The 24,833-nt window shown below is 60.7% G+C and overlaps 8 protein-coding genes across 8 annotated transcripts; 2 read left to right on the top strand and 6 right to left on the bottom strand.

Moving 5' to 3' along the window:
• Nucleotides 1-372: 372 nt before the first annotated feature.
• GGTG_00942 (hypothetical protein) lies at nucleotides 373-4,556 on the bottom strand (the record flags this gene model as incomplete). The annotated part of the gene is made up of 4 exons (XM_009218697.1): nucleotides 373-2,597; nucleotides 2,824-2,945; nucleotides 3,028-3,640; nucleotides 4,340-4,556. The coding sequence occupies 4 exons, from the start codon at nucleotides 4,554-4,556 to the stop codon at nucleotides 373-375; spliced, it is 3,177 nt and encodes a 1,058-aa protein (XP_009216961.1).
• Nucleotides 4,557-5,116: 560 nt separating this feature from the next.
• On the bottom strand, nucleotides 5,117-6,131 carry GGTG_00943 (sorbose reductase SOU1; the record flags this gene model as incomplete). The annotated part of the gene is made up of 2 exons (XM_009218698.1): nucleotides 5,117-5,432; nucleotides 5,488-6,131. 2 exons carry the CDS (start codon nucleotides 6,129-6,131, stop codon nucleotides 5,117-5,119), a joined length of 960 nt encoding a protein of 319 aa, XP_009216962.1.
• Nucleotides 6,132-8,816: 2,685 nt separating this feature from the next.
• On the top strand, nucleotides 8,817-10,472 carry GGTG_00944 (hypothetical protein; the record flags this gene model as incomplete). Its single annotated transcript, XM_009218699.1, has 3 exons — nucleotides 8,817-9,059; nucleotides 9,173-9,219; nucleotides 9,389-10,472. The coding sequence occupies 3 exons, from the start codon at nucleotides 8,817-8,819 to the stop codon at nucleotides 10,470-10,472; spliced, it is 1,374 nt and encodes a 457-aa protein (XP_009216963.1).
• Nucleotides 10,473-11,550: 1,078 nt separating this feature from the next.
• GGTG_00945 (hypothetical protein) lies at nucleotides 11,551-14,670 on the top strand. Its single transcript, XM_009218700.1, has 5 exons — nucleotides 11,551-12,348; nucleotides 12,454-12,858; nucleotides 12,951-13,178; nucleotides 13,263-13,373; nucleotides 13,441-14,670. The coding sequence occupies exons 1-5, from the start codon at nucleotides 11,941-11,943 to the stop codon at nucleotides 14,461-14,463; spliced, it is 2,175 nt and encodes a 724-aa protein (XP_009216964.1). The 5' UTR covers nucleotides 11,551-11,940; the 3' UTR covers nucleotides 14,464-14,670.
• Nucleotides 14,328-15,922, bottom strand: GGTG_00946 (hypothetical protein). The gene is made up of 2 exons (XM_009218701.1): nucleotides 15,628-15,922; nucleotides 14,328-15,542 (listed from the first exon to the last, which is right to left on the bottom strand). Exons 1-2 carry the CDS (start codon nucleotides 15,788-15,790, stop codon nucleotides 15,124-15,126), a joined length of 582 nt encoding a protein of 193 aa, XP_009216965.1. The 5' UTR covers nucleotides 15,791-15,922; the 3' UTR covers nucleotides 14,328-15,123.
• Nucleotides 15,923-15,990: 68 nt separating this feature from the next.
• Nucleotides 15,991-20,055, bottom strand: GGTG_00947 (hypothetical protein). The gene is made up of 2 exons (XM_009218702.1): nucleotides 16,466-20,055; nucleotides 15,991-16,406 (listed from the first exon to the last, which is right to left on the bottom strand). The coding sequence occupies exons 1-2, from the start codon at nucleotides 19,047-19,049 to the stop codon at nucleotides 16,219-16,221; spliced, it is 2,772 nt and encodes a 923-aa protein (XP_009216966.1). The 5' UTR covers nucleotides 19,050-20,055; the 3' UTR covers nucleotides 15,991-16,218.
• An 844-nt stretch (nucleotides 20,056-20,899) lies between these two features.
• Nucleotides 20,900-22,191, bottom strand: GGTG_00948 (G2/mitotic-specific cyclin-B1; the record flags this gene model as incomplete). Its single annotated transcript, XM_009218703.1, has 2 exons — nucleotides 20,900-21,919; nucleotides 21,994-22,191. 2 exons carry the CDS (start codon nucleotides 22,189-22,191, stop codon nucleotides 20,900-20,902), a joined length of 1,218 nt encoding a protein of 405 aa, XP_009216967.1.
• Nucleotides 22,192-22,633: 442 nt separating this feature from the next.
• GGTG_00949 (hypothetical protein) lies at nucleotides 22,634-23,112 on the bottom strand (the record flags this gene model as incomplete). The annotated part of the gene is made up of 3 exons (XM_009218704.1): nucleotides 22,634-22,817; nucleotides 22,891-22,952; nucleotides 23,101-23,112. 3 exons carry the CDS (start codon nucleotides 23,110-23,112, stop codon nucleotides 22,634-22,636), a joined length of 258 nt encoding a protein of 85 aa, XP_009216968.1.
• Between the last annotated feature and the right edge of the window lie 1,721 nt (nucleotides 23,113-24,833).

The raw sequence follows: 24,833 nt of genomic DNA on the forward strand, positions 1-24,833 counted from the left end.
CGGAACAGCTGGCTGGACCTGTTGGACGGGGGCGAGGACGTCCAGGGTGCGGTGGCCCGTGTCGCGAGGGAGCGTGTGGATGCTGCGCCGGGTGAGCCGGTGTTTGAGGAGGAGTAGCGAGTGGTATGTAGAGGGGAAGAGTTGTTGCTTTTGGCTACATGGATGGTTCGTTACGATGTACGGTCGAACAATGAAAATATGCTCCTGGCAGAGAGAAGCCCGAAACGCGCAAAAATGCATCGACCCGGTGCCCAAACATGGGATAAACAAAAATAGTTGGGTATTCGGCTAATAGTTATATGCAGGTATAGATACACATGCTATGCAAAAAAACAAAAAAAAACCAGTATTAAATAACCGTCCAAATCACTCCTAGTAATACACCGGGGCCGCAGACTTATACTCAGTCTCCACCCGGCCCAGTTGCCCGTCCGGGCCGGCGTCGGAGTCGATGCCTCCCCTGCGCCGGAGCCCGGACCGGCCGCAGAAGCCTTCAGCGTAGTAGAACCTACGCCCGAGCTCCCGGACGCGGCGCGACCTGACCTCGCCGTCGAGGGTAGAGACGCCGCGCAGGTCGGCCACAAAGTACGAGTCGGTCACGTAGTACATGAGCCCGCCCACGGAGCGCGGGTCGGCCGGGAGGGCGGGCCAATCGAGCGCGAAGGAGGCGAGCAGGACGGCGAGCATGGCGCCCAGGACCACGAGCGAAATGCGGGCGCACGCCACGTGCGACGCCAGCGTCTGCGTGGCCTTGTACGGCACGTTGGACAGCACGGCGGGCAGGGCCTCGGCCAGGCACGTCATGAGCGCCACCAGAAAGGTGTAGGGCTCGCGCTGGCGCGCGGCGCGGTACAAACCGTAAAAGCCGTTGGACGTGCGTGACACGAGGATGGAGCGCTCGGGCGGCTGCGGGCGGCGCGCCATGGCCTTGAAGGGCATCATGCACGTCACCGACGAGAAGAGGGCAAGCCAGAAAAAGGTCACGACGACGCCCGCCAGCGCGAGTAGGAACCGCACGCCGAACGAGTGCGAGTCCATAAAGGTCTTGAACCCGGACTGCTGGCCCAGCGTCAGGTGGTAGTAGAGCACCAGGCCGAAGATGCCGCCCAGGAACACCGCGAACGCGGCCCGCCACATCACCGTGAGCGCAAGGAACCGCGCCGCCGCGGGCTCCGGCACGGGGCCGCCGAGCCGGAACGAGGCGCGGTCGCTGCCCTCCTCCTGGTCCGACCCGGGCTGTTGCTGCAGGAGGAGCCGTCCGATATCCCGATCCGGGTCCTCCAGCAGCACGATGCCGTACTCGCCCTCGACGTCGAAGCCCTCGTAGCGACCAAAGCCATACCGCCGCCCGCGCGTGGTCATGGCGGCCGTCATGGTGGCCTCGTCCCCTTCGAGCACGCGGATCTCAGGGTTCGCCGCCAGGCTCGCGATACCGGCCACGCTCCAGGGGTTGGCCGAGAGGCCCGTGCGCGCGCGGTGCAGCATCACTGCCAGCCCGGCGAGGAGGACGATGGCGACGGCCAGGACGACGATCAGAGCGTACGCGGGCCTGGGCGATACGCCGAGGCGCGCCGTGCAGCCCGACGGGGACGCCGGCCCGCAGCCCCCGTGCAACCTCACCCCTAGGGCCTCGGCCGAGAGCGGCACCATGAGTGAGGAGAGCAGCAGGATCGACTGCGAGAGCAGCGGGATCGGCTGGCCCATGACGATGGGCTTGATCCAGCCGATGGGCCCGGCGTACTGCAGCGTGAGGGACTCGGCCCCACTGGCACCGTGTGGCGAGCTCAGCGCGAAGAAGGGTTGGAAGAGCTTGGCCTGGTTGTCGATGATGCGCAGGCCCGCGGCCAGCACGAGGCAGACCAGCAGCGGCAGGAAAACGCCCGCGAAATACTGGGCCTCCCCGATGTTCTCTTTGACCTCGGTCGCGACGACGACAAACGAATCCGAGGTCGACTTCGGATTCGGGGTCGAGATCGAGGTCGAGGTGATCGTCGAGCTCGAGCCGGTACTCGTCGATGTGCGCGGCGGCGGTGTAGAAACGATGGTGGTGGAGCGGCCGCTGATCACCGACGTGACGCTGGTAGGTGGAGGCGTGAAGACGGATGTGACCAGCGACACCCCCCGCGTCGTAGCTACAGTGAGTGTCAGGGGTAACGTCCCCGTAGGTGTTGTCGTCACCAGCACATTTGTGGTCATGCCTCCGAGCATGAAGACGGAAGTCACCGTGGCCGTCGTCGGCAGGCCGTCGGCGCCTGTTGTTACAACCGTCACCACGGATGTAACTAGTGTCCCCCCAATCACCGAGATGGCGGTAAAGACGATTGGCTGGAAGGCGGTTACGGCCTGACCGGCTATGAGCGGAGACATATGTGGCTCTGCCGTGGGATTAACCACAATCACAGCGGGCGCAAGGGAGTCTGACCCTCCCACCGTCACGATGACTGTTTCGGCCGGTGGCGTGTATGGTACGACGACGGTGGCCGGGTTGTCGACTACTTTGGTTTCGGGTTCATGGGGGATAGTGATAACTGTGATTTCCCCATTGACCACTTTCTCGATCAGCTCGGTCGACGGCCCCGGGATGGGTATCTGTTCCGCTGGCGCGTCGATGGTATAGACGCTCGTGATAGTCACAAGTCCAAGCTAGCAGAGGGATACGTAGACATGTTAGTAACAAGGGGATACAAGGTCCGTAATGGTTTGAGAGACTTGCAGTCAGATATGTGGCTTGAGGTTGTGTTGAGATCACAACACTTGGAAACGCTGTCGCGGCCGCTGAGCTTGACATTGTGGGATGGGATACTCTTGTGGTTTGGGGCCTACTCCCGCCGCCACCGCCGGTCCTGGTAACCGTCACGGCAGAAGTTCTGGTGGTGGTGATCCCGGGCCTCGTCATCGTCACGTTACCCGTGATATACCAGGAACCCGGTAAAGTCTCGGTTGCTCTACAAGAGTAGAAAGAAACCCACGTTAGCACCGAAAGGGAATGCAGAGAGAGGTTCCGGCTGATGGGAGGGGGCATTTTACCGAGAGATGGTGACAAAAGTGGTGGTGAACCTGGTTTTGGAAGGGATTCTAATAGTCCGACTCGAACTGCTGAAGGTGGTATCTGGCACGGGGTCCGGGCGCGGCCTCGTGCTTGTCACCGTCGTCGCGGGCCTGGTAACAGTCGTTGACGCAACCGTCACAATAACCGAGGTGACCACAATCTTGGAGGTCCCGACGGCCCGTCCCAAAAGAGCACCCGTCCGACCGGCTTCGGCGGGGGGCGTCGACGAGGATGACGCCCCTGCCGACCGGAGGGTGCTGCTGCGCACCTCGCCGGGGATGTCGCGGTCTGAGCTGTCCGAGTCGGGCATTGACACGACCGCGTACACCGTAAGGGCCAAGGCGATGCAAAGGACGAATATCTGGACAATGATATACGGCAGACGCAGGGCAAGGGGCTTGTACGATCGCGCCGGCGGCGCAGCCCGGCCCTTTTTCAGGGCGTCTTCCTCATCTCGAACTGCTTGGGCGTTGTACGCATATGCGCTCACCGAAGGCGCCAGGAGCCGCTTCATATCGACGGGCTCGGCTGATCGCGGGGTCGAGGCCTGTCCCGGGGCGGCGGGCTCGGGAGAGTAGCGGCGAGGAGTTGCTCGGTAAGATGGGGTAAGGTGTCAGGGACGTGGCGGGGGCTCGGACAGGCCCCTTGCAGACTCCCAATCCAACTTCGGCGCAGTGGTGGTGCGAGGAGCCATGGACAGGCGGGCCGACCTGGGATTGCCAACGACAGGGACACGTCTGGGATGTAAAATAGCAAGCGCCAGCCTGGCGATCAAAGGTAGAGCATAACCATGGGATGGTAGCAGGCCCGGGATGGACAAGTTAATCAAGGGCCGAGGGACGACGCAGTGGGAAGAGCAAAAGCCGGGCCCTCAAGTCCCGAGATGGGCAGTGCAGCCAGCCAGCCACCCCAAGGTAGCATCCTGGGCAGGGGTCAATCGAGCCAGTCTCGTGGGCGAAGCTAGCATACGCAACGATCGGGACGAACCCGTCGACGCCGCATCCCGGCTCTAGCGGTTCCTGTGGTGGGGGCTAGGCCTTGGCGAGGGCCAGCTCCTGTCGTGGTCACACAAGGTGGCATCCAAGGTAGGAGCCCTACCACGCTGTGCTGACGGGATATGGGGTCGAAACCAGCGGCTAGCAGGCCGAGCGGGCTGTGCCTCACCGCCAGGGTTGGGCGAGGAACCGCACGCTGCAGCCAATACGTGCTTATGAACACAGCAAATCCATGGCTTCATGGCTTCTCCCGTTTTTTCTCCTCTCTCTGGAGGTTCGTGTGTATTGCGACTACCCCCTTGGGACAACAAAAGCAGCGGTCTCATCTTCGGTTGGCTGGATCGGATCGACCCAACGAGCGGGGTGCCGTCATAGCCCCCTGTTCGGACGCTGTAAGGCTGAGATCTGGTGTCGTTTGATTCGTCGCTAAGCGGCAGAGCCACCAGAAGAGCGCTGATTTGCTGGTTGACAAGAGGATCGCACCCATCCTCCGGGCTGGTCTTGTCTCCCATTAAAAAACGATGCGCCAATCACTGCCTGGGCGAGTGCCGTTACGCCGGTGCAGGTGGCCGTGTTTCAAATTTCGTCGCCGGCAAAGCCCCCAAGACTGCCGCTGGCGTAGAGTCGCAATGCCGAGCGTTTGCTGCGTCTTTCTCATCCCGAAAAGGTCGACATCGCCCGCAGACGGATCGGGCATGGATCCCTTTCTAGCGACGCGATATGCACGGCGATTATCCTGAGGTACTCGCGAGATGGAGCGAGATAAGGCCCACTAGCAGGTGGGATCGTGCGGATTTGGGGGCTACGCAGTTGATTAGAGTAGCCTACCACCTAAGCCGTCCCGTTACATGCAGTCATCTTGCTTGCGTACACCATCAGAGGTGGACCTCGCCCAAAAGTTCCATGCAGGAACCCATACCGCAAAACCTGCCGCTCCTCGTGAACAACCAACCCCAACGCTTGGCCGGGTTGAGGCTTTCTTGTGCGACGCACAATACGGGGAAGGCCAGTGACGCACGCTGGTCAACCAGCCCCTTGTCATCACAAATTGATTGCTACCTCGTCGTCTTCGTCACCAAGCGCAGTGGCCGCCGTCGATCCGCAGGTCCGCGCCCGTCATGAAGCTAGAAGCCGAGCTGATGAGAAATACGGCTGCGCCGCGGTACTCCTCGGGCTTGCTCAGGCGGCCGAGCATGTTGCCGTTGGCCCAGTCCTGTCTCCTCTCTGGGTACTTGTCGAAAAGCGCCTCCGTCATGGCGGTGACGATGTAGCCCGGCGAGATGGTGTTGACCCGGATTCCCGCAGAACCCCACTCCGAGGCCAGGTTTCGGCCGAGCTGGAGCACGGCCGCCTTGGAGGCGTTGTATGCTCTGCCCTCAGTCTCTTGGCTGTCAGCATCGGCGTCACGGAGAGTGTGAGGGCGGAGCCCGAGAAGTGAGGGACGGGGCGACTTGCGGGCAGATCAGGCCTCTGTTGGCAACCGTTCCGCTCATGGAGCCGATGAGAACGATGCTACCTCCCTGCTTCAGGCGCACCATCTGCCGGGCAACGGCCTGGGCCGTCATGAAGACTCCCGTGACGTTGACGCTCATCATCTTCTCGACATCCTCGGCCGCGTACTCGAGCGCCGAGGTCTCCTGCTGGATGCCGGCGGCGGCGATCAGCCCGTCCAGCCGGCCGTGGCGGTCGGCAATCTGCTGGACTGTCTCGTTCAGCCTGGGCACGTCGCGGACGTCGATGCGGTGGTACGTCAAGCTAGAGCCCAGCTCCGACTTGGCGCGGTCGGCGATGCGGGCAAAGTCGGGCGACGGGTCCGGCAGCCGGTCCACGGCGTGCACCTCCTTGGCCCCCGCATCGAGCAGCGCTTCGGCCTGCACGAGACCGAGGCCACGCCCGGCGCCCGACACGATCACAACCTTTCCGTCGAGCCTGAACTCGGGGAGGCCGGGTTGGCTAGCGGCCGAGCTGACGAGGCGCAATGCTGCCTTTGCAGGTGAGGATTGATGGGCGCATCTCAGTGGTCGCACGGAGCTCATGGCCAGGAGGCCGGGAAGCCGAGGCGCGAACCGGCCGACCGAAGGAAGCATGATGATTTGGCAGTATGATGATGCCGTGAGATGGAACGGGAGCCAGCGAGCACAAGGTTTGTGGTCGAGATATCAAGGGAATGAGCTTCTGGCTGCTATTCCGATTCTAATGGTAACCTACTTGTTGCCTACGTAACAAGCACGCGGGGAGGAAGAAAAAGGATCGTGGAGAGAAGGGCCGTGGGAGGAGAAGACGACGATGGGTATTGAGGTGAGAGTTGATGGGACGGAAAGCGCTATGGAGCAATATACAGTACCAGCTGCCCGACCAAGTTCCCTCCCCATTGTGAAGCTCGGGGCTTTGCTGAGGGGTTCCAGACCGGCAAGACATCGGCATCCCCTCATCTCAGCTCCCGAGTTATGGAGCCCGCGGTCGCATCGAGCATCGTGGTGCAATCACCAGTGCCTCTTTGGGGAAGCTCCTCACACGCCGCGCACTTGGGTGCAATCGATCGGGTATGAGGTGGGCGATACTGGGGCATGGAGGCGGCGTGCATATGGCAGCATCCAACCAGGTGGCAGCACATTGATGATACCGGTCTCGGATTGCCTATATAGGCAATCCCGCCCAGTTGGCAGCCACAGTCCCGAAGCTTGAGCTCCTTCCCCTCACTTGCGCCCGCATTGGGCCCCACCGAGGCTTGGCCGACGACCTTAATGAGAACTCTCCGGGGTGCGCACCCGAGGTAGGCGGGCCGGCGCTTGGGGAGACGGGTAGGAGGTGTGTCTTGTAACTGGATATTGGTAGCGGTCTAGACCTACAGCGTGCCTCCATGGCAATGGATGTGGGTGTGTATTGGTGGTCGGGAATGCAGGAGGACGGATTGGGAGTCGGGCGTAGCGGAAGCGAAAGAGGAGGTGGAAGAGGTGTAAATCCAAAAGAGACATGTCCTCAACTCTGTGCCAAGCCGGGACCGCCATCTCGGCAGTCCAGATGTGGTAGAGGGGTGTCCTGACAGCGTCGATGGTGCTGGCAGTGAGCGAGGCATCGAGTCGAATATTCGAGGTCGGCGTTTGTTATGTATGTACCCTGTACCCACAGCAAGTCGGAGATTTGAAATTAAACACGGCCTCTCTCTGCTGGCCTCGGTCCACAGGGCAGTCGTCGGCACTTCACGGCAGTACCTGACCCGATCGTGCGGTGTGCAAGCCTCGCACGACAAGCAGTGGGCCTTTGAGCCGCAGCGACCCGGGGCCATCCAGGCAGCAAGCGTCAAGCTTCGCGTGGCCACGGCTCCACTGGCGACACCACCAGCTCACAAAAGTCCCTATCGTACGATGGCTGCTCAGCCGGTTGGGCCGAGCAAGAAAGAATGCCATAAGAATCGACACATGCAATACCAGCCACTCCTGTCGTCTTGGGCGCCTGACCTGACGGGGTGGGCTGGCGTTTCGTATCTTTTTCTTCTTCTCACTCTGGCGTGTTCCGGTTTTTTATCTTGCGCGCCTGGGTAAAATCGTTTTTCGTCGGCTTTCACCCGTCTTGGCTTCGGTCAGACAGCGTGGGGGGCAGACCGTGACAGCACACGGCCTCGACAGCACCTGTGGTGGGATGGGTAGTCTCGTCCCGGCAGACAAGAAAGAGCGGCTGGAGCCTGTGCTCCCAAGTGGAACTGCATTTGTTTCGCCAAACACGAATCCCTGAACTGGTGGTGCATATCCTGGGCGAATCGCGCATGCCGGCCCGGCTGGGTGGGCTCCATTGCCTACGCGAGCACATGGATTCTTCGATTCCCATGCACCAGGCAGGCGACAGCGAACTGACTTTACAGGCACCCCGAAACAGCAGCAAGAATTGACGGCCCTGTGAAATTGGACAGGACGAGCACTGTTCTTGGCAAACTCAACTCCCCATCCTTACCCCACTGATTCTCAAGTCCTGGACCCCTACTGTGCGACCCCGGAGCCACAACACCAAAAGCCGGATTTTTTTTCTCTTTTTTTTTCTCTTCCTTCTTGTCCCTCCCTTCGTCGCTCTGCAGGAGAACCTGGCGTTTGGCTTCGCCGCTAGAGCGCGCCTCGCCCAGGCAGCCCTGCGACATTTATTTTGCCAGGACGGGAGCCGTTCGTACCATAATTAGCTCCTGACCGCCTTTAGGCGGCCGGGTGGAACTTTATCCTCGTACGATTTGCTCAACGCCTGTGCCACTTTTTTCTTCCTCTCATCTTTCTTTGTTCTTTTTTTTTGTTTCTCCGACGATGCCAGGGACATGCAGATTCGCGACAGGACCGGATGATGCGGCTGTTCAGGTTCTGACTAGTCGCGTGTTGCCTGCATACCGTTGGGCCGCCGGGGATAGCAAGCCCACAGAACGGACCCCTTCTATATCCGAGTAGTCTCCATGTACTTTGTAGCCCTCCTTGACCTACACCTTGGCTACGTAGCATGTACGACGTAGGTGACTAGCCAGGCCGGCCCACGCAAGAATCAGGGAGGCGCCTGCGGCCGAGGGTAGGTATATATGCCGGCCGTCTCGCAAGCAGCACTGCGGCGGCTTGTCTACTCCGCACCTCCTGTACTAGAATACCTACCTGCCTACCTACCTACCTACTTGGCCTTGCTCCGCGTACAGTGTGTACACGTCGCTCACCGAACGTTATACATTGGCCCTGCCAGACCCGGGCGTTCTCCATCTCGGTGCTTCCCCGTCCCCCCTGGTCGTCGCCCGCGGGCAGCAACTCGACATGGCCCTCACCTACCAGCAGATGAAGCTCGTCAAGAGCACGGTCCCGGTGCTCAAGGAGTCGGGAGAGCTCATCGCCACCACCTTCTACAGAGACATGCTGGCCGAGAACCCCAGGCTGCGCGAGGTCTTCAACAGCGTCAACCAGAAGAGCGGGAGGCAGCCGCGCGCCCTGACGCAGGTCATGCTCAGCTTTGCCAACAACGTCAGCCACACGAGCGAGCTCATCCCCACGCTCGAAAAGGTCGGTGGACACCTCGCGAGGGACATGTAGAGAGACGGGCAGAGAGACGGGCAGAGAGAAGGAAACGGCTGTCTCGTGTGCTGAACAAACATCAGCTGACTCGGGGGCTCCAGATATGCAACAAGCACTGCTCACTTGGCATCCAGCAGGCAGATTACAGGTACGTGGGTGACCGGAACTGGCGGTGTTGACGCCCATGTCGCCTCGGCGCTGCAATGCCATCTACAGATGCTGTCCTGCATGCCTCCGCAGCAACCCACATACACGCCCCGCGTGCGGACCCCTGACGAGCGGACACGTCGCTGACCCTCCTCCCTCTCCCGCCGCAGCATCGTTGGCCGCTATCTGATCTTGGCCTTTGCCCATGTGCTCGGACCCGCGTGGACGCCCGACGTCGAGCTGGCCTGGACCAAGGCCTACTGGGTGCTCGCCAAGATGATGATCGCCCGGGAGTCGCAGCTGTACGGCGAGTTCGGCGACTGGACGAGCTGGCGCAAGTTCAAGATCTCCCGCAAGGAGCGCCAGTCCAAGGCGCTCGACGCCATGGTCTCCTTCTATCTCAAGCCCGTCAACGGCAAGCGCCTACCGCCCTTTTTTCCGGGCCAGTACGTGTCCATACAGGTCAGGGTGCCCATCAGCGGCCTCCTGCAGTCGCGCCAGTACTCGCTGAGCGAGGCGCCCCGCAGGGAGGGCGACTACTACCGCATCACCGTCAAGAGGGAGGAGGGCGGCCGCTACGTCGGCGGCGGCGGCGGCAGCAAGGGCAGCGGCAGCGGCAGCGGCAGGACCGGGACGGCGGCGTCGTCGATAAGGTCCATCTCGACCACGTCGACGTCGTCCCCGAGGCCGCCGTCGGCGACGGAGCAGGGGCCGTCGTACACGTGCCCGGGCGTCGTGTCCAACCTGTTGATCGACGAGATGGGCGAGGGCGACGTGGTCGAGGTGTCGCACCCGTCGGGCGAGTTCTTCCTCGACACCAACAACGACAGCAGCGTCCCGCTCGTGCTCATCTCGGCCGGCGCCGGCGTCACGCCCATGATCTCCATCCTCAACTCGGTCCTCGAGACGCAGCCGAGCCGCGATATCTCGTGGATCCAGGGCGTGCGCCACACGGTCCCGTTCGAGGAGCACGTCCGCCAGATCAAGAGGACTCACCCCAATGTGCGGACAAACGTCTTCAAGACGGAGCTGGCCGATGGCGAGCTCACGGGTGCCACCCTCCACGGCCGCATGGACCTCGCAAAGGTCAGCCGCGCCGACCTGTTCCTGGACCACGGCGCCGCCGACTTTCGGTGCTGCGGGCCCGAGGCCTTCATGATCGCCGTCGCCCAATACCTGCGCGACGAGAAGGTCGAGCCGAGCCGGATCAAGTTTGAGCTGTTCAGCACAGGGGTTATGGCCAGTACAGCCTGAAGGATCCCAAGGGTACCCCGGATGTCTGCATCGATATCTCGGGGAGTGTATTTGTTTTGACACGATAACGTAGTGTTTTGGGCTTGCGCGGTACGCCCTTTTTTTCATGTATACTTGCGCATTGCAACAACTAAGACTGGAATGGACGAAGGAAGAAAGCACACGACGGCAATACCAATAGAGGACGGAATGGGAATACGCGAAAGGAGCGGAAACAGGACTCCAGTAGAAGCGGGTTCAATCTGGTTAAACCCTACAGTCGGATAACGAAAGCTTGTCGAGGGAAGCTTATGATGTGGTTTCTAGGAATGGAGGATATTACAAGATAAAAATAGGAATAGAACCTGTTCGTGTGCATGCATATATCGACGATTTACCGTTTCATCTGTGCGTTACTTCTGATCGACTTTGACGATTGCTACTGTGACCCCTTTGACAAATGGCCAGTCTCTTGGGACGACGTTCTTCCGGACGCGTGAGGTGGGGCGACTTCCATCATCGCAAGGGATCAAATTAGCCCATCCAGCCGTCCATCGGTTTTCGCAACCCCTGTCAAAGACTTCTCAGCCGCATGCAAGCCAGTCACTGAAAAAAAAAATCCGAACCGCAAAATGCTTTTCCCCACCCAAACTCTATGGCAAAAAAGGTCAAAACAAACTTAATCAATTTAATTGCAGCATACCAAAGCACCATAACACGCCCAAAACAACACAGATTCTTTTGCCAATAATAAAAAGCGAAAGCAAAATGACTGCCCATCAATTTGCATATAAATTACAATTATTGCTTTTTTTTGGTGGTGTTAATTGACTTTGAAATGGGTGCCCCTTTTTTGCGGCTCGGATTTTTTTTTTTAGTTGGTGCCGGGCTCGACTTGCTCACACTAGATCGGCCAGCTGTCCCATGCAAACAAGATTGCGGCAGCGACATTTCCGTTCCTGGGCCCAATCGCCTCAGGGCCAAGCCTCCCAGTCCCCGCGGGCTGAACAGAGCAGGCGCTCCCACCTTCTTCAGCCGTTCCCAGCCTAGCCTGGTCCGAACCCTCCAACCCCCCCCCCAGCTCCAACCAGTCGCCTGCCTCGCTCGCCGCCAGGGGGTCCATGGCACTATTGCCGCCGCTGGACCAATGGCGGTCGGGTGCAGCCACACGACAATGTGTCGCCCAAGGCTGGACACCCCCAGGACGGTGTGCTTGCTGTCTCGTTGCTGCGCGTGCCAGATAACGAGCCCCACGAGTCTGCCTGCGCCATAGCCAGGGCTGATCAGCGTGGAGCCCGGCTGCTCATGCAGCGAAGGCCGTGTATATATATGTATCAATGAGTGGTAGCCCCTTAGTGCGCCGAGAGAGCCCTCGAAAGTCTCGGGACCTCGTTCGTTATCCCTCTGCTACCCGCCCGCGCATCACTCGCGCCAACGCGTCCAGCCCATCGTCTGCCCACCAGGCGAGAGCAACACCCGCTGGCCCGCCATGCGCCACCTTCACCTACTGGCGCTGGCCCTCCCCGCCCTCGTCTCCGCTACGACCCTCGGCCTGTTCCCGAGGGGCTCCATCATCGCGAAGCGCGAGGAGGCGTGCGCCGACCTGCGCGTCAACGCCAACAATGGCGACCGCAAGGTGGCCCTCGTCATCGACTCGTCGGGTTCCATGGCCTCGAACGATCCGGGGAGGAGGCGCATCGACGCCGGGAGGGCGCTCGCAGACTTTCTCATCTCGAGCGGCGAGGCCGGGGGCAAGACGCCCGATAAGCTGACCGTCATCGACTTTGACGACTCGCCCAAGGTCATCTTCCCCCTCGGAGACCCCTCGGGTGCGAGTGCCACACTGGGCAAGATCGACGCGTCCGGCGGCACCAACATCGCGAGCGGCGTCAACAAGGTCGGTAGTGGTTTGCAGCCGCTCTGCTGCCCCTCTGCGGTCCAGGGCGAGACTCGCGACTCAAGATCCAACAGCCGCTAACCCTCAGATCACCACCCGGTCTAGGCCCTCGATCTGCTTACAGCTGGCGACACTGGAGCGACGGATAAGCGAAGCGCCATCGTGGTCTTCACCGACGGCTCGGACGGCAGCCAGACGGCGCTCGTCAACGCCATCAGGAACGCGACCAAGGCCGGGATCCGAGTCTCGTTCGGCTTCCTCGACCTGGCGGCCGGGCAGCAGTCCAAGGAGATCCTCAAAGCGGTCCGGGAGTCGAGGGGCGTCTACGCCACCATCACGGCCGCCGCCGGCAGCATCAACTTCATCAACTACGTGCTCCTCAACGGCCTGACGTACCAGGACAACCCCCAGGGCTACGACTCGCAGCTGCTCGCCGGCCTCTCGCAGACCTACCCCATCGGCGGCGACGCCGTCACGCTAAAGTACCAGGCTGTCGCGGGTGAAGTCCTTGTCAGTGGCCGCGGCACTCTCTGCTGCTCACATGCATATCCCGTTCCCTTTCTAGAAGGACTAGCTGGCTGACCTTGATCAAACGTCTGCAGTCCTTCCGGGTGGTCAGCATCGGGGCGGGCACCCTCACGTCCGTCGCGCAGATGGGAGGGTCCACCTTCAGCCAGACCGGCTCCTCCTCCTCCGCCTCCGTCGTCAATGTCACGGCCCCCAACTCGGGCCAGATCGAGCTCCAGGTCTCGCCCAGATCTGGCGGCTCCCCGCAGGACGCCTTGTTCTCCGTCACCACGAACTCGAACGTGCCTCTAAAGAACTGCACGGTATGTTCCAGTTACAATGGGTTTTTGTGCCACTGGTCTGGGTCTATCTGTGTCTTGTGCTAACTTGGCCATGTGTCGCTCCAGGTCGGCGTGGGCCCTACCGACGAAGGTGGCCTCAGCGTGGGTGCCAAGGCGGGCATCGGAATCGGTGTCACAGTCGCTGTGCTGGGACTTCTTGGAGGTGGTGGTTACTTTGTGAGTTGTGCAATCAATGCCGTCCTTCAGTAAGAGTGCCGCTACTAATCACCTAGAAACGGCCCAGGCGTTCAAGCATTTTCACGTTGGCGGTGCAGAGGGAGGAATCGGCGCTGCGCCTCCCGGCGACGGCGGCGTCTCGTCCAACGTGGCAGCCAACGGGGGCAATACCACAAACATGGCTCCAGGATTCGAGAAGGCGGTACCAGCTTCGGACGTTATGCCTGTGCCCCCAGACGGTGGGAACGGCCTGGCTCCGTCAGCAGCCGGGCAGGGCGGCTTCGGTCCAAACGCGGGCGGCTTTGGCGGGGACGGCGGCCTGGGTCCCGCGGCGGGACAGAACCCGTTGAACATCCCGCCGGGCATGTCACCGCCGCCGCCGGGAGGGCCGCCCGGCGTCTTCGTCCCCGTTTTCATCCCGCCGGTGATGCCGCCAGGTTCTCCGCCGCCTAGGGACTCTGCGGACCACAGCAGGACCGTTTCGCCGCCGCTGCACTCGCCTTCCAACTCGCCCCCGCCGCCGGGCTTCGGTCCCGCGCAGTGGCAGCCCCAGGGCGGTCCTCCGTTCGGCGACTTTCAGCAAAACATCATGCAGGGGCCTGGGAATCTGCAGCAGACGCTGGGCAACAGCACACCCTCGGAACTCGGAGGCGGCCAGGCCGGGCCTTCTGGCCACGGCGGCATGAATCTGATGGGCACCGAAGGCGGCGGCTTCTCCCAGCCCCCGGGCGTGATGCCGAATCACACAGGCAGCACGTTTGCGCCGGGCTCTGGCGATATCGGCTCGTTTCCATCCTCACACGGCGACCTAGGCCCGGGACCCTACGGCACCCCGTATCCCGGTCCGCCAGGGATGATACCTCCTGCCGGGGGGCCATTTGTCCCGACCCAGCCTCACGTCTACGTTCCCAGCTCGTCCCTTGGCATGCCGGGCCAACAAGGCCAGAGGGACAGGCATCACCACCACCACTGGCTGCCGCAGTATGCGCCGTGCGGTGACCGAGACTGCATTTTGCACTCGAGCTCCCACGTTTGCCATCAAGGCTGCCAGTGTACCTGCCAGGACCCCAACTGTCCCCTCAATCGATGATGAGCGTCAGTCAGATAGAATATGTGGGCTTGACGGTTGCCCGGCTATACCTGTATCTTAATGCATGCTTCTGTCCTCTCATCTTTGGAATCGTTTGTTTGATTCCCCCCATGTCTGCTGGGAAGCCCGTATGGTTTCAAGCCGCCCTGTTTCCTGCTAGCGTGGGATTTGGATCCTTGTCCCAAAATGTGAACCTTATACCCCTGATCTCAACGCCCTTGATGGACAAACAGCCCTTGTGAATTCCCTGTCCCACTATAGTATCTGACAAAGTTTACGTGGCACCATGTAGGCCTTAGACCTGTATAGCGGTGGTAGTCTAGGTTTACAGGCTGCGGTCGGACGTCGCCGTTACCGCCATGGCCATGTCTTGGCCGAGGCGGTGTTGGCTTTTTGTGCCGGCTTCTCCGGTTAGGGTGGTGGGCATGCGCACCGCCATAGTCCTGGTGGCCCTTGTGAAGCGTCTAGACGACTCGACGAGCGCTTTCCCCAGACCGAGCCGTGCGACCAACCTGGACCAGGTTTTGCGCGAGTAGCAAAGTTCCCAGGAGCGCAGCCCGCGAAAGACGTTCATCTCTGCTAGACGCAAGAGTGCGGGCATGAGGACGACATGAGGATGCAGCAAGCAGGCAGTCATACCCGAGGATCGCAAGCCCCGTGCTAGCTAGCAGCGCCTCCTTCACCCAGCAACCCCACGGCGCGCGGGGGTCCCAGGCGCGCGACAGCGCCGGGCCTGAGGCCGAGGCGGGCCTCGATCTCGGGGGCGGCGACGCCGTGGGCGCGCATGACGAGGACGTCGCGGAGGGCGGCGACGCCCGCGAGCTCGCGGCCGGGGAAGCCGGCCCGCCCCGCCTCGGCGGCCTCACGGTCGGCCTTGCGCTGCAGGGCGCGGCGCGCGTCGAGCGCCGAGAGCGTCGTGTTCCGGGCGGGGAGGGGCGCGGACGCGGGGCCGTTGTTGGCGGTGGACGAGTGCGATAGCGTTGGATTCGGCCGCACGGCGCCGATCTGGCGAAGCCGCTCCGCGAGGCTGCCGGCGCCGCTGGTGGGCGGGCTGGGGTCCATCGAGTCGAGGCGGATTGCTGCGGGGAGGGAGTGGGGGATAGATGTTAATGGGTTGTTTGGGCCTGGGCCTGATGTCCAATTGGGGTCCTGGCGATCACGCACCCTCGTCCTTCACGCCCGGGGCTCTGCTTTGTGTAGGGCTTCTCCTGCTGCTCGTCGGCGGCGGCGGTTTTGAAGTCGCGGCCGACGGAGGCGAGAGGTTGCCGGCTCTGCTCGGGTACTTCCTCGCAGAAGTCTGCGCAGTTTTGGAGGCTGATGAGCCCATGGCGATATTCGGGAGGGATTGGGTGGTTGGTGGCCCGATTGACGATGCCGACTTCTCAGCTGTTGTCGGCGACGATGGGGAGAAATCGCGGGCGGAGCTGCAGCATTTTGTCGACCGTTACGTAGCTGGACCCACTTCCAACCGTTTATAAGTCGGGTCCTCGCCATGTCTAAGGCGACGACACGTCAGGACGACGATGATGCGCACAATTGAAACCCTAACTCAAATAGCATGGCCTATAACTACCGACCAAATCCAACTTCCCACTTCCTTCATCTGTCATTCCCATCAACATCCCTTGACTCCCATCCCTGCCTCCCTGCTACTCCGGTCTTGCTGACAATACGGCGACTGATACTACCCAGTGCTAACACTGAGATCCACACCTACATACACATCATTGCTATCTGTATACTCCCTTTCGGTGCCTAGGGGTCTACATCCATTCCTCTCGAGCTGCCCGGAACCAACGAAGGGTCGACAGGCGAGAGGAGTGTCGCCCCGTGCGGGCCCGTCGGTGTGGGTGGCCGCGACGAGATGCCCGGGAACGGCACCAGTCCAGACAGCCTCGAAAAGAGACCCTTTCTCTGTGGTGCTGGTTCGGGGACACCGAGGGCTGGTAAATGTCAGCTTGAAATCGTTCTCAATAAGGGCAGGATCGGCTTTTGGACTTACCAGTCGCCAGTGTGTTGTTGATGTGCGAGACGATGGCCTCCTTCTGGAGGACCGTGTCGCCGTAGAAGATGGCCGGCCCGCGCTTGTACACCTCCTTGCTCTGGCCGAATCGCACGGCCTTGCGCATGAGCCACTCGGGCCCGGCCGGGTCCGCCGCGCAGGGGTCCCAGAGCAGCTCCTCGTCCACTTCGAGGCCGCTCCGGATCTTGGCCTGGCGCTCCGGCGTCTGCAGCTCCAGCGGGAAGCGGTCGAGCGAGAAGTAACGCCGCGCCTGCCCGCGGATCTCGGGCTGGCCCCAGTCCCACAGCGGCTCGCGGATAGCTACCGACACGTTGCTGCCGTCCGCCGCCGTCGCCTGTAGCCACCGCGTCGGGTACAGCGTGTTGGCGCTGCGCTCCGCCTCCTCGAGCACCTTGGCCCGCACCCGCTTGAGCGCCGCGGCGTCGTCCAGCCTTGCCGCCCCGGCTTTGCCGTCCTCGGCCTTGGCGCAGACCGAGGCGAGCGTCGGCGGGTAACCCGTCACCTCACGCCAGCTGTCCACCGTGTCCTCCCAATCCGCCAGCGCCTTGGGCATGTTGGCTGGCCCGAGCGCCTGGGCGTTTGCCAACCGCTTCTCGAGAACGGCGCAAGTATATCCGAGGCGGTAGGACAGCGCGCCGAAGAAGTTGTACACGGCGGGGTCGGGCTCTGGCGCCGCGTTGGCCGTGAGGTCGTCCCAGGTCTTGAGCTCGGAAGGCCGTGGCGCCCCTACGGCGTCGAACTCGCTGTTTTTACCCTCTCCGGCGCCCTCATACTGTCTGGACGGCGGCGGCAGGACCACGAGCATTTCTGGGTGCAGGTCGGTGAGCGGCCGCGACACATAACCGTACTCTTCGAGGTCCCGCCGGAATTGAATGCGGCCCTCCTCGCTGAGCCTGTCCAGCCAGTAGCAAGCGTCGTGGACCGAGAAATGGATCTTCTCGTTCACGCCCATGGTCCCTTTGTGCATCTCGCTGAGCAAGTCATCCACCGAAACTTGCTTCTCGTCGGTCGGAAACAGGCCCTCCGGGGACAGGTCGTCGAGGATCCTCTGGAGCCGGTCGGCAAACACGAGATACAGCGGTGCCTGGACTCCCAGCTGCTGCATCATATCCCGGTTGACTGACGACTGGGTGAGTAGACGCAGGAACCCCAGCTCGGTCTCGTTCAGGAGCCTGAGCCGACCGTTCTCGGTCCTGTCCACATCGCGCCAGCGCAGCACCTCGGCAGATGGCTCCCCGCCCTCCTGGCCCAGGTCGCGAAGCTCGACGCAGCGAAATATGAGCTGCCGCGGCGCCACCAAGGAGCTGCGGTCCATCAGGGCAGAGATGGTCTTGCAGACCTTGAGCATCTGGTGGGCGTGTTCGGCGGCGGACGGCAGGCCGTGGTTGACGTAAGCCACGCGCGGCCGGGGCAGCGCCACCCACTGCCCTTGCCTGGTCCTCGCCGAAGCGCCCTCCTCCGCCAGCACGCTGAACGAGCCGTGATTTACTTCCGTGCTCTTACGAGCCTCGTCCCACCATCTGTCGAAGACGCGCCAGTAGTGGTGCATGTGCCTCGTGTACGGGCTGCCTCCCACGTCCCTGTCCTTGGCCTCCTCGCGCGGGATGGCGATGGGCGTGAACTGGATCCTGCTGGCCGATTTCTGCATGATCAGGAGATCCGACGCCTTGGCGGGCGGCACGACCCGGGACCACACCGTCTGCACCGAGCTATTCTCGCTGCTGTCCAGCTGGCTCAGGCACATCTGGAGACCGGCACGCCGCAGCCCGCGCACCGTGGCGTAGCTCGCAGGCGAGTCGCTCATGTTGGACGGCCACCCGCTGTTCATGCCCGGGTTGAGCAGGCCCAGCTGGTACCGCGCCTGCTCCTCTTCGGCGAGGTTGCTCTCTGACGCCGGCCGTGACGACCACATGGCATCCTCCGACGCGGCCAGTTTCTTGATGTGGAAGTCCGAGTCGCGGAAGTAGCCGACCAGGTTGTTGACCATGGTCGGCGGCCTGTGGAGCACCTTGCGCGCCCTCGGCACGCCCCCGGCGCCGCGGACGAGGCCCAGGTTGTTCCGCGGGTTGGGCGGCAGGCTCAGCGCCGGCGTCTTGACGCCATCCGGGCGCGGCATCCTGGGTTCCACGGGATCTCGCGAGGTGTGCTTGATGAATTCCAGGTGCGACTGCAGCTGCCCGCTCACGTTTTCAAGCAGGTCGAGCGTCTGCTTCCTGAAAGACATGGGGCTGGTCTTGAGGAAGTGGATGTAGTCCATGGTTTCCACCACCTTGGCCTCCCAGTCCGGGCACGTGAACGGGTCCTCGTCAGCGAGGAAGTTGTAGATGTGACCCAGTCGCTCCCCGGCCGACGGCTGGGCCTGGCCGTAGAAGCGGTGCGTGCGTTCGGTGTCTGCTGGATCAGGTGCGAAGGCCGGGGGCGCCCAGTTTCGCGGCGTCCGCTCCTTGGAGGCATCATGCGCGTCTCGGCCTCCGATCCCCGCCGCCCTCGCCCTGGCTAGCCTCGCCGTCTGGGTTGTGGTCCCGGAAGCAGCGTAGCCGCCGCCCCCGGCTGCGCGAGACATTTTGGGTCGGCTTGGATTCGTCTCTTGCTTGTCTTTGCGGTTATGGTCTTCTCCTGGGCAGCCTGGATGGCGCGTTCTGTACGAGCGCTAGCTTTGCCGTCGTAGGTGATGCGGTAGAAGGAGGAAAGCAATACAGAGAAGGTGAACGATGCGGAGGTATGAGTGTGAGTGGAAGGAGCGAGAAATCACGAGCACCGGCCCTCTCCATCTCTCTCCCTCTCCCTTTGTTTGTTTCCAGACTGCCTGTAATCATTGGCAGGAATGGACACTGGATCGACCGGCTCCCCCTTGTTTCCTTCCGTTTTTGTCGGGACTTGGGGGAAGGGAGCTGCAAGAATGCGAGGCGTGCCGCCGCTGGAATGCTTCCGTCGCCATCCCTTTTGGTTGTTTTCGGACTGCCGCTCTGCCCCCTCAAAGGCGGCACCTACGGAAAGGGACCGCTCTCCCCTGCCAGACAGCTCCCTCCAACGCGTCCCTTTGTTCTCTGAACGCGCGCAGAGGCGCATGGCTTGTGGGGGCGTGTTCCAGCATGGCCAGCTTGCCAATTGGTCTTGTCTGCCTGTTGGCACTGGGACTTGAATGCCTCGCGTTTTGTTTATTTGCAGCTCCTCGCTGGCGGACTGGTTCGTCAAGCCGACTATATCCACCCGCATGTGCCTCACTTGGGGCGGCGCCATATTCTTCATCCAAGGCAGAGAATAGTTTGAAGCCAGTTGATAGGTTTTGACCCAGATAATTACCATCATCACCAGAGCACGCTGGCCATTCCCTTATTACCCACACCCATGCTGCTTGATCCCTTGCGCGCCTGTGAAATACGAATCACATGGAAAGCCAAGCATGAGGGATGGGGGGGCCGGCCTGGATGATGCGACGCAATTCCTCGGCTCATAGCCTGCTTGCTCAACGTGATAAGGATGGAGATGGACCACAGTCTCCTGCAGGCCAGACGTCATGCATGAAAACTTGCTTCACAGGAAACCAGGTCAAATGGGCCAAGTCTAAAAAAAATTGCGGGGCTAGCCTTTCTCAATTGCCTCTACTTTTTCTCCTTCGCCGAGCCACCTTCTCCGGAATGCAGGGCGTGCTTCCAACATTCAGTCTTGGTGTCACCCCAAAAGGCCTGCTTGTCATACCCAGAGTCCCCCATGTTTCGGTCAGTCACCGAGGGCCAGAAATCGTAGGCCCTCGGGGAGATGGATGTCACCAGTTTTCCCTCGTCTTGTCAAGTGTTTTGTTTTCCTTCGTCTTGTTTTTGTGCTTTTGTTTTTCTCCTTTCGTGCCGACCAAAAATCTGAAAGCGATGGGCGGGCAAGACCCAGATAAAGTGCAGCCAAATGAAGAACGACAGCAAGGAATGCTGTTATATAGCATCCTCTTGCTCTCCAAATCTCACAACAAAGTCGTGTTCTTCGGTGGGAATCAAGATGGCAGCGCGGTTAGACCCGTTTGGGTTACCCGGCCTTGGGTGGAAGGGAAATAGAGGACATAAAAGAAGAAAAAGAACCAGTAATAGAGGTCACAAGGGAAAAGAGAAATGTGTAAATTGGAGAACTGTAGTCGTAAACAAAACAATGAAAAACGCTAGATGCCATGACGCTGATGTACCATAAGGGCAAAGCCTGTATGCGGGGTATGCAAGCAATCTTATTTTTCTTCTCACTTCCGTATCCCTTTCCTGATACACAGAGATGAAATCAAAAAGGAGAAATCGGGGGAGCTTCGGGATGTCGAGGCGAGAAGGTGGGCCGAGAGAGAAACTGGTCAGAAGAAAGACAAGGGTTCGCGGATGGGTGATGGTAGGCCGCGGGAGAGAAAAGTATAGCTAGCCCCGTCGGCGCCAGCCATTATCACCTGGCCTGCCCATCAAAGTAGTTGGCGTATTGTGCCGTCTGCTGCTGAGGGAAACCGTTGGCGTAACTGTGATGTGGAGGCGTCGGGGTGACAGGGCATCGGGGAGGTACGGGGTACGAAGCCTTGCTCTGAGACTCGCCGCCGGCGTAGCTGTCGGGGGTGATTGGCGGGGTCATGTACCCATCAGCTGCACCCGGGACGGATCCGAGACCCTTGTGGGGGGTGCTGAACACATCCTTGGTCGCAGCAGAGGTGTCAAAGGTCGGCGTGCACGGGTTCGCGGCGGCAGCGGCAGCGGCAGCTCGCCTGTTGATGGCGGCCTGATGCGCCAGGAAGTCGGACAGCTTAGCGGAGACACGGTGGTAGTGGGGAGAGGCATATTTCCTTGACAGGGTGACCGAGGGCTGATGCAGGTTGTGGGACAGAGTCAGGAGGGTGACGTTCTGGTCGTGATCCCACTCGCCGTCGTTGACCTCGGGGCGGCCCAGGATTGCGCGAGCCAGGGCAAGCGATGCCCTTGCCATGGTGGACGGCTTGGTCGAGACGAAATCGCGGTAGTAAAGGGAGATCTCGCTGATGTATGCGGCCATGTGCTGCACCTCCTTGTCGTCGCGCTCCTCGGCCACAATGAGCTGGGAGAAGAAGTCGACGGTCGGGTGGCCAACAGTCCACTCCAGGGTGTTGAGGACGTGCATCTCCATCTGCGTGAACATGCCGGCGTCGTACAGCCCGCAGCACATGTTGTTGAGCTCGTTGATCTGCGGCACACGGTCCTTCTTGTCACCGTACTTGGCGGCAATCAGCATGGCAGCGCATCCAACGAGTTGGTAGTGCTGCTTGTAGACCACCCTCTTGGAGCAGTACCTGTCCAGGAGGTTAACCGTGAGGAAGAGCGTTTCGGGGAGCAGCTGGAAGGCAGCGTGTGCCTCGACGAGGAAGTCGATGAGGTAGGGGCGCATGAACCACTGGATCTCGCGTTGCATGTCGATGAGGTTCGCATCGGGAAGCGTCTCGTCCTGAATTATCGCGAGGGTCAGCCAAAGGTGAGTCTCCCACAACCTCAAAGTCTCACGAGCTGGTTGTTACGAACCTCCATGTGCCTCATGTGCTGCATGATATCCTCCAGATACTCCTCACCGGCGAGCCGCGAGAGCTCGTTTCCGATGATCTCCCGCTTGTTCCTGGCCATGATCTTGGCAGCTTCCCTCGCGCTGATACGAGGCCTGGACGGCTCGTCTGACTCGACAAAGAAGGTGCCATCGGGCTTTGCGGTAGTAGGGTACGCCATGATTCCGAGGATGTAGGTGGTGACGGAAAGTGTTGACTAAATACACAGGTTGAAGTCGGCGGGTACAACGAGAAAATGGTTGCGAGATGAGGAAGTAATGAGTGAATGAGTGAGAGAAGACCAAGAGATTGCCGTATTAGGAGTGGTGTGTATGGTTCCGACTGTTGCGAAGCCGTCGAAGGAGCGTGATTAATCGACCGAGCAAGGTCTATTAGGGTATTAAACGAGTGTGGGTTAAAGAGTGACAGTGGCTGGAAGCCGAGACAAAATAAAAACGAAACCCGGAAAACGAGTTGCAGAATCCAGAGTTGCACGCGAGAGGTGGTAAACGAGTAGAGGTTGGGAGATTGATAGAGCGGTCGTTTAAAAAGGGAGTGACCAGGTGGGTGATAGTCCTGCAGAGATAGAGTACGTCAGCCTCAGCGGCCCGAGTCAAAAGGAACTACCGGTATGCGCTGATCCCGGAGCCAGCCGTGCATGCCTCGATCGGGTCGCGCGCAGGGACGCGGAAAGGCTGCGTGGACGGTGTTATCTGCTCGCCAGCGCGCGACACTAGGATGCGGGCGGAGGCAAGACAGGTTTGCTCGAGAGTGGGGGCAGGGATTATCTTACCGCCACGGCGATGCCTTTAGGAGAAACAGGCGAGATGACACAATTCCTGAGGCCTGTGGGAGCTACGAGTTAACGTGTCCCACTAACAAGAGCCTCTGGTAGGTCAAGTTGACAAGCGTGATGGTGAAGAATGCCGGGTCGGCATAGGCCTGGAAGGGAGGGGAAGAACCGTTAGCTAAGTCCAGACTGGATTGTCTTGGGTTTTCCTTCACTTTAATTGCGGCTTCCATTTTTTGGGGGGGCATCATGCGCTTCGAGGGCGGTCACCACCATCGACTGATCCACAATCCCAGGGACTGGTCGATTCATTGAGGCGGCGCGCAATTTTGGGGCGGCGAGCTGTTCGTTATGGAGATTGGCGGTAATTACCTCTGATCAACGCCGTGGAAGGTCGGAAAGCCCTCACAATGATGTCGAGATCATGTAGAGCAGGTCGATGTTCTCGGTCCTCGAAACCTTGAGATTGTCCTTCACAATGCACTCAGTACCAGCTAGGCACAATCGGTGAAGCTATCCCGCGGAAACGGGATGAAAGAATCCGAGGAATGAGAGAGCGGGCGGTGGATGGCCGGGGGGTGGCAGGACTACGGGAGTTGTCCTGGCTGTTCGAACCTCGAGGAATGCTGGGTTCGGGCAGTTGTAGCGGCCGGAATGTGAGAGACTAGGGACAAGGGGAGGGAGAGAGAGAAGATCAAGAAGAGAACGAGGTGAATAAAGAGGACATAGATGCACACAGCACAGGAGCTCCCTTTGGTGAAAGGAAAGCTCAATGTTCTTGTATGCGCCCCCTTTTTTTTTATGCCGGGTCCCCGGGTCTCAAGGCTCCTCAGTCTGTCCCTGGCTCGCTTGGCCTTGGGAGTCGGTCCGTGGTTGAATTGACGTGCGAGCGATTGCCTATCTCCTCCTTCCCTCCGTTTTCTCCACGATCAAAGAATAGGGAGAAAATGGTCGTCTGGAAGGAATGGACGGGGAGGGGAATGAATGGACACGGATGAAGGAGACGAGCGACGGAGAGGAAGGAGGAGGAGGAGGAGAGGTGTGGAAAGATATTTGTTCGACTTGGAACCAGGAACCGAGACGAGGGAAAGGGACTGGACGAGATTGGCCCCGGTTTAACTGGCTCTTCTAAGACAAGCCCCCTCCCCAGTAGCAGGAGAGCGACCGCGTCTTCTGTTTGGCTCAGCCCGTGGGCGAGCTAGGATCGTGTGCATAGCGCCTGGGTTGTGGGTGTGGCCTGGTGGGCGTGTCCTGCACCTGTGGGTGTGTCTGTCCCCTTCGCGCGTCGGCCGCACAGTCGCCCGCACTGTTGGACCCGCCGCCGCTCTGCGTTGCGGCCAGCGGGCTCACACGCTCACGAGCACTCCTAGGCCTGCCAGCCCGCTGCGAGCCGGGCGCGCGACACCCCTGCACCCCGGCCTCCCCACCCCGGCCGCCGCCCCCAGTCAGCCAATCGAGCGGCCAGCTGACTGTCCCGCCCGCCGCCCCTGGCTGCAGTCGCGCACACGGTGTACCTTGATTCTTCGCACCACGTCCCGCCCAACTCGTGCGGCCACTGCTCCCGAATCGCTGGGGAGGGAGGGGGTGCTGTGATGGAAATTGAGCGCAAAGAGGAAGGGAAGGGGGAAAAAAACATGGAAACCTGGCCCAGCTTCCACACCTCAGGCCCTTGGCAGACACTTTGAGCACTCCTCGTCCAACGTGCATCCCATTTCCATCCCGCTCGTGGCAGGGAAAGCACAGATAGGGAGGTAGGAAGAGAGCGCCTAGGGTACCTAAGGTACCTCGCGCCTTGCCCAGCTTCCCAGCTTCCATCCTGGTTATAGGAATCTTGATGTAAAATGATACCAAGCCAGGTAGAGCATGTACATTAATCGGTGCCGTGGGCGCGTGCGCTGAGAAAGTCGGTCAGAAAAATTGCATTTCAATTAATCAATCGCCGCAATTGGAGCCCAGTTGATGGGACCGAGAGTGCGCCACCACCTAACCCGCCTGGGTACGGCACTGTAGGGGCCTTCTCTCTCTCTCTCTCT

The sequence above is a fragment of the Gaeumannomyces tritici genome (assembly GCF_000145635.1).
Source record: "Gaeumannomyces tritici R3-111a-1 unplaced genomic scaffold supercont2.1, whole genome shotgun sequence".
Classification (NCBI taxonomy): Eukaryota; Fungi; Ascomycota; class Sordariomycetes; order Magnaporthales; family Magnaporthaceae; genus Gaeumannomyces; species Gaeumannomyces tritici.